This window comes from Calonectris borealis, chromosome 1 (assembly GCF_964195595.1).
Source record: "Calonectris borealis chromosome 1, bCalBor7.hap1.2, whole genome shotgun sequence".
In the NCBI taxonomy this organism is placed as follows: domain Eukaryota; kingdom Metazoa; phylum Chordata; class Aves; order Procellariiformes; family Procellariidae; genus Calonectris; species Calonectris borealis.
In genome coordinates, this window is record NC_134312.1 from 68,577,337 (window position 1) to 68,597,119 (window position 19,783).

At 37.4% G+C, this 19,783-nt stretch overlaps 1 protein-coding gene across 6 annotated transcripts in view; it reads left to right on the plus strand.

The window, feature by feature from the left end:
* Positions 1 to 19,783, plus strand: part of ERC1 (ELKS/RAB6-interacting/CAST family member 1) — a 296,218-nt gene that overhangs the window by 112,767 nt on the left and 163,668 nt on the right. For all 6 annotated transcript variants that reach the window (XM_075159301.1, XM_075159329.1, XM_075159320.1 and 3 more), the window contains exon 12: positions 7,823 to 8,016. In XM_075159301.1, coding sequence (XP_075015402.1) covers positions 7,823 to 8,016 — 194 coding nt within the window. The remainder of the gene's footprint in view (positions 1 to 7,822; positions 8,017 to 19,783) is intronic.

Sequence of the window (19,783 nt, forward strand, 5' to 3'; positions counted from 1 at the left end):
GTTATTTATTATATGTAAAAACAGTCATTAATAAATATTCTAAGGTATTTGGTGCACAAAGATTAGAAAAAAACCACATTATTTTCTTAAAGGATATAAGATTAGTGGATATGGCATTTGAAGGATTTCATTATTTACTATTTCATGATGGAGAATATATTTTTCCCCAAAGGTATTGTGTGTTCAGGTAGTAAAAGCAGACTCAAGACTCTTCTGGTAAACTGATACATTCCTCCACTTTAAAATAATTTGCCAGCCTCCTAACCTATAGATTACACTGGTACAATCTGTTACTAAATGTGTTTCATGCATCCTATTAAATAAATACTTTTATCAATTGTTTATGGTTTTGCAAAACGTTTTAAATCTTTTAGCTGAAGTTTCTTACGTTTTGTTCAGTTTTGTTTGGTTTTGTATCTTTTTGAAAGAAACTCTCAGCCATAACAGCTCACTGTTTTCTAGAACAAAATATAGAAATATGTTGGTTTTAATCTTTTTTTAACACTAGTAATTTTTTATTAAAAGATTTGGTCCTTTTACCAGATATTTTTGATATCCCTATTTAAATCTATCTAAATTAGCTAAAGGTTAAATGCATCATCTATTTGTACATGCTTAGTACAGAGAGAGATTTAGCAATGAAAAATCCCACAGATTGCACCTGCACTGGTTATACCCCATCCCGGAGAGGAAGGGAAGACCTTCCCGTTGTCTCTCTCCATTGCCACAGCCTCTCCTAGGTCTGGTCATTTGAGCAGGCAGCAGTAATGCTAAGTAAACTATTCACCAAATACCATGCTGGTTCCAAGCAGCTGCTTGATACAAATACAGCAGAAGCAAGAATCAACATCTTGGTGTGCAGAACAGATCAGGACAAATAATCTGTTAGGGTTGGAGGCCGGTACTGAAAGTTAGCCATTGGGAGGATGTTGTGATTTAACCCCAGCCGGCAGCTAAGCCCCACACCGTCGCTCGCTTACCCCCCACCGGTCAGATGGGGGAGAGAATCGGAAGAATAAAAGTGAGAAAACTTGTGGGTTGAGATAAAGACAGTTTAACAGGTAAAGCAAAAGCCCCGCGTGCAAGCAAAGCAAAACAAGAAATTCATTCACTACTTCCCATCGACAAGTAGGTGTTCAGCCATCTCCAGGACAGCAGGGCTCCATCACACGTAACGGTTACTTGGGAAGACAAACGCCATCACACTGAAAGTCCCCCCACTCCTTCTTCTTCCCCCAGCTTTATATGCTGAGCATGACGTCATATGGTATGGAATGTTCCTCTGGTCAGTTGGGGTCAGCTGTCCCGGCTGTGTCCCCTCCCGACTTCTTGTGCACCCCCAGCCTCCTCGCTGGTGGGGTGGGGTGAGGAGCAGAAAAGGCCTTGACTCTGTGTAAGCCCTGCTCAGCAGTAACTAAAACATCCCTGAGTTATCAGCACTGTTTCCAGCACAAATCCAAAACATAGCCCCATAGCTACTATGAAGAAAGTTAACTCTGTCCCAGCCAAAACCAGCATAGAGGAGAAAAACAGATTGGATTTTGCTGGGGGAATGAGTACCTAGGATTACCAGGAAAATTGTCCTGAACCTGGGACTCAGAGAAGAAATGGTATGAGGAGGGGGTTGCATATGGGCAGAAGGCATGGGACTTACAGGTGCTGTTGGATGGAACTAACTATACAAAAAAAGCCCCCAAACCTGAAAAAAAGTGGTAGGAAAAGGATGAGGAGAACTGGTAGATTAGTGGAATCTGCCTGGATAAGAGGAGTGGAATTTGAACCTGGCTAAATAATGTTGAATAAAGGTTGGGGAAATGAGATACAGTATAAAAGGATTGTACTTGGTGCGAAGAGGCAGGAGAATTTGTGCCCAGGGATGCATATTCTCTATGAAACCTTTAATAGCATGCAAAATTTCTGAGACTCCCCATTACTCTGAAGTTAGAAAATACAAAATGTGGAAGCAAACTGTGTGTTTTTTTCCCCAGGATGATATAGTCACCATAGAGGATAAGGTACCAGAAGCTGTGTGGTGGCTTTTAAAGTCCCATTCCTGTTGATGGTTCATGACAATGTCAGCATCATCTCATGCAGTGGAAGATTGGAGGGTTTTTCCCCCTGATTTTCTTATACCTAAAAAATTAAACTTACCTACTCTACCCCTCCCAGAAGCCTTGTTAAGATAACATTCATTTTGAAAAATTAAATATCCAAAAGCTAGGAAATGGCCGATGCAACATTGTGTGGCCTTTCTCATTTTTCGTTGTTATAATATTTTATAACTAATTTTTTGTCTGCCAGACTCTTGCAGTTTTCAGTACTGTGCGAAAAACGCTCAAAGAATGAGCCAGAGTTATATAAGGTAGATGATAATCATCTAGAGAAATTAGATGATAATTTTTTTTCTAATAGTAGGAAAGCATTAAGAGGATAAGGCAGGATATTTTTGCATCTCAGTTTTTCACCTGCACAACAGGTATAATAATGCATCCTCATCTCCCACTGGTGGTGTTGAGAAGTGAAGTTAGTTACTGTTTGCCAAGAAATAGCCTACAGCCATGATCAGTATGATAGAAAGAAAATTGGGAATTTTTTTCTTTTAGCGTCATTCAAGTAATTTAGAGTAAATAAGACATACAGCCGTACACTGAATATCAAAAAACAAATGCTGAATATCTGCTCATTACTTGAGTAATTCTCTTCTGTGCATTGAATAAAGCGCCGTTTCTGTAATATAGTAGCCTGTGGTCAGGTGAGTAAAGCCTGGTTCAGAGGAGGCATGGGTAAGGGGGTTGAAGTTAGCTCGCAAAGACAGCTGTCATCTAGGCATCTCGCTTCTGTCTTTGTATGCTTTTTGTGTTGGCATAAATTCCAAAGAGAGAAAATTGTTAATGTTTAATAACGACTATGAGAACTCATATCTTTCTGAAGAGATCTTTTTTTTTTCAGTAATGGATTCTCTCGAGGCATCTTATTTAGACTTTCAGCCTTCTTTATTAAATTATTCCAACTAAATACTTGCTTATTCAGTGTCAAACATTTACAGTCACATTAACAGAGACTAACCATTTAAAAGATTTTGTCAATAATAAGATAACAAATAACTGTGACAGACTCAAGTTTTCCGGTGCATAGTATATCAGAGAATTCATTGAGCCTTTTAATTCCAGTAGAGCCTTTTTGAAAAGCTGTTACAGTACGTGGTGTTTAGAGCATTGGAACTAAAGGAGGAGCAAGTCTGGTTGTTTTTCAAATTTATAATTCTGTTGAAACTAATAAAGACATGATAGAAGGTAGCACGTGTTTTATCACTTGAATTGCTGCCTTCACAATAGGAAAAATAAAGCAAATTATTATATATGTTTGTCTTTTGCAGTAGATAGTCATATTTTTCTATTTCTATGTGCATTTACTATTTTTAGGAGATGTGAGGCACACTTGGAGGTAGAAGGGTGGATTAAAATGGGATTTCAGATTCTTGGGAACTTTTACTTTGTGGCCAAAAGTTCTTGGCAACATTTGTATGTGAAATGTTAAACGAAATTTACTGTCTCAATTCACAGGTAAAAGTAGAAAGTGTTTGCTGTGAATTATTTGCTGTTTGATTTAGTTAATCTTTTAGGAATATTGATTTGGAATCTTAGCCATAATGTTTGGAATTTTTATTTACATTTTAGAACTTTAAAATTAGATCTTTGTTATTGTTTTCTTCCCTGCCTCTGGCACACTTTAAGCTGTGTAAGATTACCTTTCCTCTTAGTAAAGAGTTTTTTGGCTTGAGAAATATCAACTTAGAAAATTCTTTTTAATGTGTTTTGTCTTCCTCTCCTCTCCATCTGTAAATAGTGGTTATTTCTGTGAAACATTGGTCATCTTTGTTTAAGTTGTAGAAGTTGGCTTTGTCAGCTGATTTTCTGTGGAAGCAATAGAAGTTATAGTATATTTATTTGAGGAACCTATTCTTTAGGTACATGAAGCGCTCACCCCATCATTTACCACATTGCAGATGAGAAATGATGGCTAAGAGCAGAAAAGCAGAAAGCTGTTAAACCACCTCTTAGTTTATAGTCCCTCTTAAGAACTTTAAGAGGATATCCAAAGTAGTGAGCTTAAACTGAGTAGTAAGCTTAAACTATTCTCAGTCCTGAACCACTTAGAATTTGAAATTAAATTCACACTGGCAAAGATTAATACTGATCAGATGAGCTTTGCTAATAAAAACATAGCTTAAGAAGGTGCTGCTTTGCAGATCAATGCAGAATCAAACATGTGCTCTTGAAAGTAGCTTAAATTCACCTGTTTGACTCCACACTGGAACAGACATGGAGAGCTAATGACAGGGTCAGTAGTAACAGTTAAGAGGTTTAAAATAGCCTGTAATCAGGTAAACTCAATGGCCTGTGTAGACATACCTTTTCTTATTTCTCATTTGTCAGAGGAGAAAGTGCAATGTTCCCGTCACCTTAAGCAAGCTGCTTTTTCAATTTATTTAATTTTTTTATCATAATTTCATACATTTTCATGTTTGTTTGTAACTATATTAAGAGGTTGTAGATTTAGGAATATTGTCTCAGGCAGAGCTGAAAGTTGAGCCTATCGAAATGCAGCAGAACCTATCTTAATACAGCAGAAACTGGCTTAGTGCATTTGTCACTATACATCCCTTCTGTTTCGAAAATGAAATTACTGCCTTGTTTTGGAATTTTTGTACACTTTTGGTGGGCGGGGGAAGTTGTATGTGGGGGTTTTTTTTACTGTAAATATAGGAATTCATTATTTGTGTTTAACTTTCTTTTTGGTTAAAAAAAAAAATACTGCTGAATTATTTCGCACAATGTTGCATTGGGAAGATAGCCAATTTCATCTGTTCCAGATCTTGACGTGAGTTTGTGGGAAACCTCTAAATGCATTGGTTTTCTGTCCTATACAATAAATGAATCCAGCAGGATTTTAGATATGGTCATGTAACACATATTTTGTACATAACCCACAAAATGGACCAAAGTCACTCAGTCAGTAATTCACAACTCAGGAAGTGGTCTCCAGTTTACACCGTATCACATAACATTCTCTTTGTGTTAGGTGAAAGTATCCATACTTATGTGCATTATATACAAATAACATGTGTTACGTGTCTTAACTAATAATTTATGTCGTGTAAATAGCCCTTTCGTTCTATAAGAACCAGACACACTGACTTGTTGGCTTATTTTCTAAAAAAGAAAATTGATTTCCTCTTCTCAGTAGTGTCTCTGGGGTTGTTGTGGAGATGCTTTTATTAGCACAGAGTAATATAAATCAGGACTGTCCTGACAGTAGAATTGCATTAGGTTTTATAACTTATTTTGAATTAGAGAGTTTAGTAATCCAGGCTAACAGCCTAGCTTTGCTTTTTTTTAAAGTTTCTTGATTATCTGATTATGTATTTTGGACGACTTTAAAGAGCCTGGAGGAGTATTTGTTAAAACAAACAATTTGAGATGTTGGAAACATACCTAAATCCAGTACAGAAAAATTCAGGCTCTGCCTCTGGTGAAAACCAGACTTAACGCTATACATAGTGTCTCTTAGGAGAATATAGATACCCCCCAAAAACAATATTCCCAGTTCCTGCAAAACAGTGTTTGGGAGGGAAGGATGGAATTTTTGTTTGAAATTTAAGCATAGTTGAAAAGGAAATGAAATCAAGTATTTCAGATTTCCTGCAGGCTGGAAATCCCAATAGGGCATTTCAGGCACACCCACCAACACTCTCCTAAAGCAGAGTATGTTCCCTGATGCCTGCGGCTGTTGATGGAACCGACGCGCTTATCGGTCTCATTGCTGCAGTGTCTTCCTGGAGTCTGCATCATCTTGGCAACATGTTATTTAGACTTCCACTTGCCTTAGAGAGTCCTTTCCAAGGGTTTATAATTCAAAGTGCTTATGGGGCAGTAAGGAGTCTGGAAGCATAGACAGCCCTAACTCCAAAAGGCTTCGCAAAGCTTCCAGGCTCACCAGGGATGCCCTTGGAGCTGGGTCTCAGTCAGAAGCTCAGAAGCAGGATTTCCGGACTTACGGCTCAGTGACAGAGGAGCAGCGGGGTTTGACCTGAAAGTCTCTCAGAAGTGGGGAGCCTTTTAAGTCTTCCTTAACGCATTGCCTCAGGAAAGGGTTCTGTTCTTCCGGGATCTCTGGTTGTTGGGCACTCCTGCTGAGACCTGCCTGGGAGACATGGGGATTGCCAGGCATTTTGTTCTAGGATAAAACACTGTGCAGGTTATCCCGCTTTCTGGAATTCCTGCTTAAAAAAAAAAAAAAAAAAAAAAGGAAAACCAAAACAGTTTAGTGTCGATCCTCAGGCAGGCTGCTGCAGGGCCAAGGCCCTCGAATATGAAGCATTCCGGTATTTGGACAACCCAGATCCATCCCAAGGTCATAGTCCCAGTAAAGACAGGCATCAAGGCCTTCGTCAGTCCTAGAATAGTCTGCTCTGAGATTCTCTGGGATTTCACTAGAATGCGGCCTTGGCTTTAATGGAGCTAATTAAAACCAAGAGACTTAAAGGCAAAAATGTTGGGGTCAATGAACGGATATTTTCCTTCAGTCTTACTTTAGTGCATAACTAAACAGATTTAGCCAAGTATTTTTGCTGTTATTTGGTTCTTTGGAAGCAGCAGCTTCTAATCCTGAGGTTTATGCTGCTGCAGTTCTGACCAATTACCTTGAAAAGCAACAGTCCTATACTATTGGATTTAGACTTAACTGTGCTTTGGAGCAGAACATTGGCAGCTTGTAAAACAACGTTCCACAGCTGCACACAGTGGGGAAAAAAGTCCATAGTCTTATTTTCTGTTGTAGGTTTGTTTCAGAGAAGAGAAAGGCCTTGAGTTTGCAGGCAATCTTGGTCGGCAGAATAGCTCCACCAAACTTGCTATTCACTGAAGTAAATTCGAACAATTCTGAAATAGCTTTAATTGATATCAAATAGCAGTTCAAGATCCAAGAGCAGAGGGGCAGGGGGAGAATGAAAGATAGCCCTTAGTCTGCTGGTTTAAACTCCAGCATAAATACTGCCTTTTCTTTGTCTCTAATATGCTTGGGAACTGTTGAATTAATTTTACTAATAAATTAGTGATTTTTATAACAAACTAAGCCATTTTAAAAAAAGAAAAAAAAAGCTTTCCATTGGGGTCATTTTATCCTCAGTCCTCTGATGCTTTTTGTCCTCATAGCCTGATTTTTAAAAAACGTATTTCCTAGATAATGAGGCGAAGAGATTTTCAGTAGGTAGCCATACTTGTATCAGTCCTAGTCTGTACAGCTCAGATAACGAGCAAGGACTTCAGTACATCAGCACCATCTGTGCAAATCTATCTGACACTTCGCATACTGATGTAGTTATTGAAGGCTATTAACCTGTGATTTGTTTTTTTAGATTATCTAGGTTAAAAATACCTCAGATAACTAATTCTGCAGTCATATCACTGTTTTAGAAGTGTATTTTAGGAATTTGTATACCCGCTCACACTTGCTTTTCTTTTTCTTTCCTTTCAAAGACATTTATCTTTTTTCATATTTTTACTTCTTTCTTATGTCAGTTCTGTTTCATATCAAAAACTCACATAAATTTTTTTTAGACTGAATTAAAAAAATTAAATTTGTTTCTGAATTCTTCTTTTCCTAGAAAGTATTTCCCCATACTTAAAAGTAGCATATGCACTGTATAGTTATTTCTTGCCATTTCGAAATAGATATCTAGATAGTGTTTTGTAGTCGTCATAGTATCTGTAAAATACATATGTGTGAATGAAGTGTTTTTTCTTGAACCTTTTTCTTGCAGGCTCATGAGGCAACGCTGGAGGCTAGGGCCAGCCCAGAGCTGAGTGATCGTATGCAGCAGCTGGAAAGGGAGGTAACACGGTATCGGGAAGAATCTAGCAAGGCTCAAGCTGAAGTGGATCGTCTCCTGGAAATCTTGAAAGAGATGGAAAATGAGAAGAATGATAAGGATAAGAAGATAGCAGAACTGGAGAGGTGAGAATGGTATAAAGTTACTAGAGGAGCGAAAGAGCTAATTAAAGTTAGAGATAAATTAGTCTATTTTTCTTGTCTTAAAAAGCTTAGAGTGCCTATTTTGGGAAAGTCTGTTTCGAGTTTTTCTGCCTTAAGTCCTTTAATTTGGTAGATTGTAAGCGAACAGGTGTCTTACTGTGTGCTTTCATTACCTGGCTGCTCAAAAATAGGGCTGAAATAGATAGAACTAGAAAGGTAGACAGAGCTGTAAGAGAAGGGAGATGGTAGGAAAAGTTGCTGATACTGTGGTGTGTTTGGAGAACAATTTGTTCTTTGGATTTAATAAACTCCTCAGGCGTGGTTCTCCAAAAAACAAACAAGAAAAATGACTGTTAAGAGCTTGTGTGCTAGTTAGTTGGGTTCTTCTGACAAGTGGCATTGAAACTCTTTGTACTGGTAGGGACACAGGTAAACTTTGGCTGATGTGAAACTGAAGGAACAGATTTGCTTTTGTCCAAACGAAATGTGATTCAGCACTTTTCAGCATTTTCTGTCTTTCAGTTGGAGCCAGGGTGCTCAGATATTTTTCCTAGACTTTAATTTCCCAAACAAAAATTATAATTTATTATGATTCCATGACATTTGTATCACAATTACAAATAGTAGAGCTTGGGAAAGACCTGAAACAGATTCTGTTTTCTGTCATTTTCTTACCTTACAGTGGGCCAAGAGGGAGTTTCTAGACAGTAATACCTGTTTGGGGTTTTTTGTTTGCTTTACCATTCGCAATGAAGAATCACTAACTTGGGACAGCAAAATGGAAATTTGATTATTCCCATTGGCCTTGTGCCAGAATAGTCTTTCTAATTTCTATCCTATCACTATTTAACTGCTCTGCATTTAGTGTCAGGAAGATTAGGGGCACTGAGTAGAGGACATTGCAGGTTCAGCGTGATGGCAATGGTTACTGTTCATTGGCTTCATGATAGTCAAATTATGGGCCCCTCTGAATGATTTGAAAAACTCTTTTTCAAGAAGTCCATTCTTATTTCCTTGAAAGTGACAGAGCTCAAAAAACAGTTCAACTTGTCAGCTGCATTTCTTCTCTCTTTGTGATTGTAAGCAGCATCCCATTAGTTTTCTTTAAGTTGTTGTTTTATTTAACCAAAATTCTCTATACCTATGGTGTAAGCTTGAACACCCAAAGGTGAGGATATGTCCTTTTTAACCGTCTTCCCTTTTTTTCTAAAGGATACGACTTTTAGCCCATTGATAAATGATGTATTCAGCAGAACATTCAGGCAATAGATTGATAGAATAGGTGCATTTAGTATAGACGTGAAAAAGCTAAATAGCAGTTACAAGTCACATTTGTCTGTGTGATTTTTTCAGTCCCTTAGAGAGGTGCCCATCTTGGGTCTGAATTTCACCATGTCCTCATCTTAGGCCATGCAAGTTGACCTGAGATCAGGGTGTAAGCAAAAAACTTTATTAACATATGGGGAAGAAATATGTTCATAGTGCCTTAATTTTTTTCTATGTGCAGAATTAATTACTGTTCAGGAAAAGCAAGTCAGAAATATTCATCATTCCTCGACCTGATTCCTGGAAGAGATTCAAATGGCAGGAAGAGAATTTTTTTATGCACGCTTTTAATGCAAGTCTGATTTTTTTTATTACATTAGCATTCAGAAATTCTAATCAAGATTGGGACTTGAAGTATCAAACACTGAATAAACACATATAAGTGGCCTATAATCAAAAGAGTTTATAGTCAACAAAGCAAAAATAACAAAGAAGAGAAATTAAGATGAGCCTCCTTCTCTTTTACAGATAAAAGCATTCGCACCCAATCTTCAAAGAATTAGAAAGGAACTTTTTCTTTGAAAAGATGCAGTTCCAGAAATCTGCAAAACAATTATTGTTTTTCATGTTACAGTGGTAGTTTCTTGCTGTTTCAATCACAGACCAAATTCTTACTATATCAATGAAAGCATAAACCTCCAAATGACTGGACATCATTCCATAACAATTTGATGAATACTTTGACTATTCATTGTGATCCATTCCTTCTTACCACCTTATCTTTGCTCTTATAAAAAAGAAGTAGAGTGGTCCTCTTCTCGTTTTTTAACTTCTCGTCTTTTCTACCAGTTCTGAGATAACATGGAATGTCTTCTTTTATTGCTAGTAATTAGAATAGGTATTTCAGCTATGTCAAAGAAAAGACTACTTTTGTTATCATGTGATTGCCAGCAGCCATGTAAATCAAGGGGAAAAAAAAAAAAATCTAAGAATATTCATATTCTCTAACCACTGTGAGTGGAAATGGAAAAAGTCTTCAAGATCTAGACACCTAAGGTTCATACTGTTAGTGTGGTGCATTAGGGAAGTATCAAAACCTGAAATGATTTTTTCAGGTGGAACTGTAATATAATCACAGCACTGGAGAAAAAGATACAAGGTTTCAGATACTTTGTAGTGAGGTGTTGACTAATTTGATTAATTTCTCTTTTACTGAATAATTGTTGAAATTTCTGTTTGGCCTTAGTTGTTTTCAGCTGCTCCCCCAAACCCCTATTCTCTGGAAGCTTGCTTTCTCCTTGTGAGTTTTTACACAAAGCAGAGATTTTAACATGCCTATTAAATGTATAGGTTGGTCCTGGTTTTATCTACCATGCTTGTTTATAAAGTATTCTTTCATGGCTGAACTGATATATCTGGGCATGTTACATGGATGTTTTAGAGCTAAAGTCTTGGTTTCCTGAAAAGAAGAGATAATTTTGCTTTGTAAAAGTCCTTCCTAAACAGTGGTCCATGCAGAGTGAGCTAGATATTATCTTGACTTATAATGCTTCTATAGCTGTTCAAACTCTGCTGTGCAAAGAAAAACCCTAGTGCTTGCAGAAGCATTTGTCAGCAAGCAAAAAAGTGAATATTGCTGTACCTATCAGGAGCTGTTATTATTCAGTGTAGAGCAAGATGAGAAGAAATAAGTCACATTCAGAGAATAACTGTACTAACAAAAATGGGATTTTTCAAAGGAGGGAGTCTCTCCCTGGAGTTTTTCCTTATGCTAGTTATATGTGACAACTAGATGTCATCAGGAGAAGAGAAATAGTAACACGGTTTCATCCATAGAAGAGAAGAAATGCGTCGCCTATTAGGGAGGTATGTATAGGGAAACAGAGAAGGAGAAAAGACAGGAAGAGAGGAAGATGAAATGAAAAGCCTTTTCAATGATGGCAAAGCTGCCTTCAGTTCAAATTAAAATAAAGAGAGAAATGCTTCCACTCGTCAGTAACTATTGCAATTACTGGGTGGGGGACGTTGTTTTTCAGCTGTGAATGGCAGGAAAGATATCCACAATCAATGTATTAAATATGGTGCATGCTATGCAAAAGTTTGAAAAATACTCTAGAGTCAACATGAGACTGAAAGCACAAGCTCATTAACTTATATTCTCTGTGGGCAGGATTTTGCTTTTTCTTACAGGAAGGTGGGTCATAAGTCCACATTTCTTCTGTCAGTGAACAGCCCTATAAGTTTTGTTTCTGTCCGCGGATTGTGGTGGTGTAGAGGGTTTTGTAGCTGTGTGGTTATTCACTTTCTTTATAACTAACTGTTTGCTTTTTGTATTGCCATTCCATAATCTCCTGTCTCTCTGTAACTTTTCATTTTGTGTTTTGTTTCCTTCCTCACTTTTTCTTTCCATTTATACTGTCACGTCCTGGTTCCACGAGTTGTTTTGTTTTGTACGTGCGGGGGTTTTTTTGACTATGCCTTTTCTCAGAAAGCACGCCTCCCGCAAATTGCACCCTCCCTACCAGGTGTCGGTCCCCGCACCGCAACACGTAGGGGGGTTTGTGTGGGACTTCCTGGGAAAGTGAGTGCTCTGTAAGGCTTCTGTTTCCTACGGGGTGGAATGTCACTGCTGGCTGCCCGGCTGCTGCTGCTGCTTTTTGGGTCTGCTGCAATTATGCTTTTTTTCTTAGGTCAAACAGGAACTAGTTATGTCAAGTACAAGTTCTAACAATTTCTGAGTCTCTTCACCTCACGTCACAGTGGTTATGACCACAGTCCAAAGGAGGTTTGCTGCTATTCTCCCTGATTTAAACAGACAGAAGCTGTTGCTTTTCATTCTAATTCTCTTGCTGTGTTTTACTTTTGGTTCTAATCTCTGTTATCAATTCTGCTTGAACCAGCTAAAACTCAAGTGTTCTAAAATGTGTCATTGATAGAGGTCAGTATTGCCTTATTCTTGAGTTTTGTTGTGATTATTATCCTGCAATAAGAAAAAGAAAAAAAAAAAGAAGAGAAAAGAAAGAAAAATAATGCTAATCATCTGAGACATGGCCATCACACCCTTCAGATGGATAGTTTACACACAGAGGTACTTGTGTGCATATATTCTGTGAATAAGAGTTGACTCTATACTTGAGAGGTGGCAATAAATATATATATGTATATGTTGCTTCAGAGGTAAGCACTGAGTTAATATATATGGAAGTCCTGGTTCCAGTTACAGACTTGAAATTTATTTTAATTTGGCATGCTCACTATATATGATAGGTAGTCCTTGTGACCTCATAGGGCACTACCATTTTTTTCCTGAAGGATACTTGACTTTGATTGGGGAACAAAGGAAGACAGTGCCCAGCTTTGGAGTACCAGCAGTCCCATTAAGGACAGCAGGAAATGATGGCTATTTTAAGAGAGAGATTTTGGGGAATTTTTTAAAAAAGAATTTCAGGATGCCCTGTTGAAGAAGAAACCTTCAAACTTTTTATGTGTAGCAGCCAAAAGGTACACTCCTCATCTTAAATATTTCTTCTCAACAGTAAATAAAAATAAAAGGTCAAAAAACATAGGGTGATCTCAAAGGAGTGCTGAAAAATGTGGACGGTAGAAGAAAGTATCTTACTCTGTATGTCTTTAAGATGGTGATATGTTTGTATAGTGGCCTGTGAAGGATAGATGGAGAGAGAAATTAACTGCATGTTCCATCAGCTTTATGGTTTCCTAGAATAGTGTAAAGGAAACTATAGTAATAAATTATGCCCTAAGCTTAAGTCAACAATTTGAAGTTGAAATACGTATTTTCAAACCAGTACTCATATCTTGTAATAATTCTCTTTGGTTTTCAAGTTAGCTGTTTCTGTGAATTTCTAAGGTTTTTTTTTTTAGATAATTCCTAAACAAAAAACGCATCAGGGCATATAGGTAATTTAAAGTAAACGGGATGTTGTCAAATTAAAGAACAAAAGGTGTTTATAAAGTCATAATCATCACCATTAAAGTTAACCTTGAGAGATGTTATGACTATAATTCTGTATTATCATAACTCATTAAAGTCCTCCAAAAATAAGTTGAACTCTGATTCAGGCATAGGAAAAACTGAAATAATTAAATATTACTTTAAAACACTTTAATCCATTTTGGTACCATAAATTATAAAAGCAAATTGAATATATTTATCTCATGATTGCATGGTATTATTACAAGGAGAATAATTTGTTGTTGTGTTTCTCATCCACTTCCCTCAAAAACCCCTAGCTTAAGTGAATATTAAAATTCTAAGGTTAATCACTCAAAACTTGGGACATTCCAAAATGAAATTGCCATGTTATTTTAATTCACCACTGATGTGAGCCTATGTATCACAGTAAAGTGATAGAGTCTTTAACCATATGAACAAATTTTTTCCACAAGAATGCTGCCTTTGGTGTGTGAAGGACGTAGCTGAAATTGTCCCCAAAAAATCCAGGGTGAGGCTGACATCTGTCATGGAAAATTTCAGCACAATTTGTTAATATTTGGCAAGCAACTGAGAACGAGGTTTTCTAATGGAAAGAAGTGGTCAGGCCCATAGTTAGTCCAGCTCCACCTCTGAGCACACAGATCTATTGAATATTAAGATTTTAATCATTTCCAAGCTAGGAAATGAAGAAGTAATTTCTTTCTTCTCAGTTTTGCTCTATCTTCATACAAAATGAACATTAGGCCCAAAGTCCCACATCAACTTTCACAGAGAAAAAAATAATGCATTTTATATTAACATAACGGCTCTAAACAGATAAGAATATAAGATGCAGGCACCTTTACTCACAGGTATTTAGCTTCAGACATTTGAAAGGGTGCCGATTTTCAGACAGCAGGTGTCTGCCTTCTGACAGTCAACCTTTGTTAAATTGCCTTAAGATCAACACTCAAACTTACTAATCGCTTTTGAGACCTACATCTAAGAAAAGAAAAGAGAGAGAGAGACACTGCCAGTAATTGCAAATCCATCTGTATAGAGCACCAGATAGAAAAGCCATCATAATGATTTTACGGTGACTCCTCAATCCATCCTCACCTTTTTCATATAATGGGATATCCTTTTTCCATTTGTTCTTTATTTAGCTGTCCTTCATTTCCCATTCTCTCCCTTTTCCTGTGTTTTGGGAGAAACTGAAACTTTGTGATATTGCAGAAACAGCTGTTTTAAAAAACAAGGTCGAAGAACCCCAATTAGTCCAGCCCTTGACATGGTGAGAGGTCAGGGCTGGTGCAGGCTTTGGCTGAATGAACTTGCTGCGTTATCCCATCATTGAACCACTTAAGCCTGGGTACTTGCCCTAGTATTATTTCCATGTTCAAGCTGGCAGGACTGACACTATTGACATAGTGATTCATCTCTATGGAACTGAGTACAGGCCGTCTCCTTTATTAAATTCAGTAATGGGCTGAAAACATTGGTTTATCTACTATTCCAAGACCAAGGATCTGATCTTGGATCCTCCGAGAAGGACTTTACACTAGAGAAATATTTACGAGTATTGAGAAGAGCTGGTTGTGAACTTTTTTGAAGGCTTCTTTTCCTGCCAAATTTGCTGTAGCATTAAAGTCCTGTTTGTTTTTGTCATTAAGTCAAGGTGGTTATCAAGCATTCCCTCTCGCCCCTGTCTATTATCTGTAGTGAATATAGGAGTTGTCATCTGATGATTTATATTCTGCCTGCATTGTAGCAATGATAGGTTTTATTTAGCAAATACCTCCCAATCCAACTGCTAGATTGGTAGAGTTAAGCTATGGGATTGGTAAGAGCGATGATAAAATTAAAGTAATTATAAAATCAGAGGAGACAGAAAATCATGTAAATAATGAGCCTAGTCTGCATATCAGGGTTTCATTGTTACCTGCCTTGACTACATCTCTTCAAAAGCTGTCTTGTAGCTTTGTTTCAGTCACCACCAAAAAAGCCCTTTTATACAACTGATACAGTAAAAATAAAAATGGCAGATGCTTACGTTGTCTTGGAGTACAGTGAGAACAAAAGGAAAATCCCGTAATTGCCAGTAAGCCAGTGAAATAGCAACATTAGTGCTCCATGGCCATCTGTGGTCATGTTTGTGCTCTTAGATCGGTGCATGCCTGTGTGCATGGATGCACACACAAACCTTACCTTTCTCTGTCTCTCCATCTCTTCTCCCTCTAAATATCAACTAAAAAGAAAGGAAAAGACCAGCCATCATACCTTTTACCAAGAAAAGGTATCAAAAGTAGTAAACATAAATAGCCTTTCTGCTTTGACTGACACAAGGAAGATCAAGTGCATATTAATCCCTGTCAGACTACATTGAAGGAATGACAAAGTAGTAAATATACACTCACTGTGTATACAATCAGCTCACTGTCAAACAAGTGGAATTCAAAGGTTGACTAGAAATCATTACATAAACTTCTCCCTAAGTACATCTGAGACTAATGTAGCAGACTTATTCCACTCCCTATAATATACAAGCATGCGGAAAAATATTATAGCTGGAATAAGCAACAGCGTTTTAAATATATATATATTTCTTAATTAAAATACTAAAGTGTTTACATCTCACCAACGATCAGATTTAAGTCGGCTATATCTTCAAAATTAATGAGATGGCATTTTAAAAGACCATTAATTTCTCCAAGACTACCATTTGGTGTTACAATTGTATTGTCTCCCTGTGTGACTGTTGCATCGGAGTACACAGTTAATGGGCCTGGGCAGAAGTGCTGCTGCTGGATCTTGTAAGGAATGCTGCAAGTGTGTGTTCTTGCTTGAAGGGAAATAGTGCAAACTAAAAACTATTATTTTGCTCTGTAATGAGCATGTCGCGGTATGTATCTGATCCTGCTTGCTTGGGGCTGCTTCCTGGGGCAGATGCTTGCTGCGCTTCTCTGCTCAATTTCACTGATGTAGCCCCATGCACTGAGGCTTCACCTCCAGTCTGTAGCAGATCTCCACTGACTTCCTAATAGCTGGCCAGTTCAGGTGTCTGCCTCGTTTTTAGTTTGAGTGAGATTTTTTGTAATTTTATTGTGCTTTCAGACATATTCCTCATTTCTGTTTGGATAAATATTGTGATTATTCTAAAAATCCACATTTTCTAAAAATATTTTGAGCCCCTGTAAAAAACACGGAAAAAGGGGCTAGCAATTACACAAAATGTATTTTTCTTCGGAAGAAAGAATTTATTCCATAACAAAATGAAGATGTAGCAATAATTATTCTCCATTCAAATCCTGTGCAGCTGGCTAAATAATACTTCTGTAGCGTACAGAAAATTGCAAGTGACCTCAGCATAGCGTTTCAGGTACTGTTTTGCCTTCACCTTGTGCCAGCAAAAGATGCTACCTTTAATAGCAGTTGAAAGAACAGTATGGTTCATTCAAATTCTACAGGGCTATCCTGAATTCTAGCCTGTACTTTTTTTCACTGTTAAATTGAAGAAACAATATCACAGTATCATTACAATAAAACCAGGAACTTCCAAGAGTCACTGAAACACAAGATGAGAAGTCTTAAACTTTCATAATCTGGATTCAATAACAGTCATAAAAAAGACAAGCTTTTTCCCCTTGCTTTATTTATTCCCATATCTAATCAAGTGTTTATTTTCACTTTTTTGTGCCCTTTTGTTAAATTTATTTGACCAGTCGTAGTTCTGCAGCTCAGCTTAAAGAGTGTACTCTTGGACTTCAGTCAGAATTGTTAGTTACATGCTTTTCTATGTGAATTTAACTGAGGCTTTTGCAACATTGTAACTTACTTCAAGATCAAACACCGAGATGTGGTATTTGACATTTTGCAAGTCTCATCTTTCCTGAAATCTCCAAATAACACAGCCTTTACAACAGCTGTCCTTGAAGAACTTGATTTGAAGAATGTTAGTTTAAAAGCCAAAGAAAAGTATCTTTACACTAGTTTATCTGTTACAGACCAATAACACACTTCTCGGCTGTACCTTGCTCTGAAACTGCTGCTTGTATAAATTCAATATCCTACATTATTGTTTGTAAAATTTATGCCAGAAATAAGGACTTCAAATTTCATTTACACGGTTCCATATAGCAAGAGTAATAACGCATATTAGCCGTTAGCCTATCCTATAGAAATATTTTTCTCCAAACTACATCCTGCCTTTTTAGAGTGAAATTTTACCATGGGAGAAGTACAACATACGTTGTAGAAGCCAAATTGCCACTTTGGACAGCAGGACATTTACTTTTTCTCTCTTCTATTGACTGAAAAAAAATGAAGTTTAAAATCAGATGAAAAAGATCTGTATTTATGGCTCCTGGTTGACTTACATTGCTGTTATCAGTGAAATTGACAGCAGATGCCTATGAAAAGATATTGGAGATATTTGAAAAAAAAGCAATAATGAACCTATGGGACCTCATGCTATACAGGAACTCCAGCATTTTGTCTTGGTCAATCGTGCTGTGGAACAATGTTGGAGAGAACTGTCAAAGATATGCCTGTTTGGTCATTATTGGTTTTAGATTGCACCTTATATGGGAGAATTAAGACAGCAACACTGCAGGAGGAAGAGGCAGATGCTTTTTTTGTTTGTCTTTGGAAGGGTGACTTCAATGTCAAAATTAAGAAGGATGAACTTTTAACTTTGACAAGTCTTCAGGTCTTGAAGACTTTACTCCATGGTTGGGGCTTTTCTCCCTTCTATTCCCTTTTGACAAGTTTGGGTCATCTGCAGGAAAAGTGGAAAAAAATCTGTGTCTTGCTCATGGAGAGAAAATAAGCCCCTAGAAGATGTTATAAAGGAACACATTAGGGTTCATCTCAATAGTCGAACTCCGCATTTTCAAAATGTTTGTTAGAATTCTGGAAGGAGGATACTTGCTAGTGATGTGATGTAAATCCAGAGTTCTCTACAGTTGGCTTATTCGCCTTTCCCAAGAACTCTTACGTGTTAGAGATTATTTTCTCTACAGCAAGTTGCCTCTAAGTGAAATGGTGTAATCTAATATAAATGACCTTTTTTCCTTTTTATTTTTAATTAGATGTCTATAAAACATGCAGCTCTTTGTGTTTGTGAAGGATTGTGTGTCTGTGTGTCATTACCTGATTTAGATCTGCTTGTTTTGTCCTGTATCTTGAACTGCCTTATCTCTGGAACTGTTTTCACAAACTCTTAACTCTTTTTCTTTCACATCTCCTTCCTGGATTTGCTGCTTCCTTCAGCCTCACCTCAAGGTCAGTATTCACTTTTAATAAGGGTGTTTATAAGACTATTGTCTAAAATTGAGATCTCACAGAAGATTGGACATCAGATTACATGATCTACAAAGTAAAAGATCAGAGATTTGGTTGTGTCTGTGGAGGAGGATGGGTTGGATAGAGGGTTCACATTTAGAAGAAAGGAAAGAATTTATATCAAACCCTGTAAATCAATGTTGTAGTGCACTGGGAAGAAGGGGGAAGACTTACTGATGAAGCCTTTCAAGGAAAAAAACCTACAGGAACAGGAAGCTGAAGCAAGGCAGTTTAAATATTATTGGTTTTATCTGTTACTTCAAGAAGAAAAAAGATTGAACATTAGCCGTATTCTCTCATACGTGCTGTTGAGTGCAAAACTAGTTCCTTTAAAATACTAGTCATCCATACTTTAACTGCTGGATTTTTATCATTGCATCTGTGTTTGAAACCTTGTAGTGATGTTGCAGAACTAGTTTTGGTGCAGTTTGAGTGTATTGTGCTGTCAGAAAGAACCAAGGGCTGAGGGTTAAAGATAAGTGAATTAGTAAGAGGATAAATTTGTTGAAGGCATAAAGTGATAAACTATTGAAAAAACCTTACCAAGAGACGACATGTTTTGAAGTCATTCAGCCGTGGCTTAATTTTTTATTTTTGTATTTTAAAAGCAGTTGCTAAACATAGATTTTGGGATTTCAATAGAGTAGCTAGGAGTAAGCATCTGTGGCCTATGTAATACAAGTCAGAGTACATGATCTAATGACCCCTAGTTGCCTTAAAAAGGCTCTGAAACCATTTTGGATTCTAATCTTTGCTGATAAAGTCTGTTTGGTAGAAAGCGTCCGTGACTCCTGACGAAGGAATGATTATAATTGTTTCAGGCAGCATCTTTGCCCAGAAAGCCACTACTTAATGACTAAAGTTCTGAGTTATCGACCAACATCCGGCTTTTCTATTCCTGATTAACACTGTGAAAAATGTAGTGGTGAGTGGAATCCCATGATGCTGCGATGCTGCTGACGCCTTTAAATTGTGTCGGCGTTCTGACCTTGGTTTGGCACAGATGTTGCGCTTGTGGCCTTGGCTGCGTATTTTCCTTCCTCCCACAAACTGGAAAAAGATTGGAAGTTAATCATGTTGTTGTCCATCAATACCTTCCGTATTCAGTGTGTCGTACTGGCGTACTTGTAATTGTTGGGGAGAGGAGGGCTGTCCTTGAATGACCCTCTTTTTTCAGATCCCAAAGAACAGAACTGCCAGGAAACT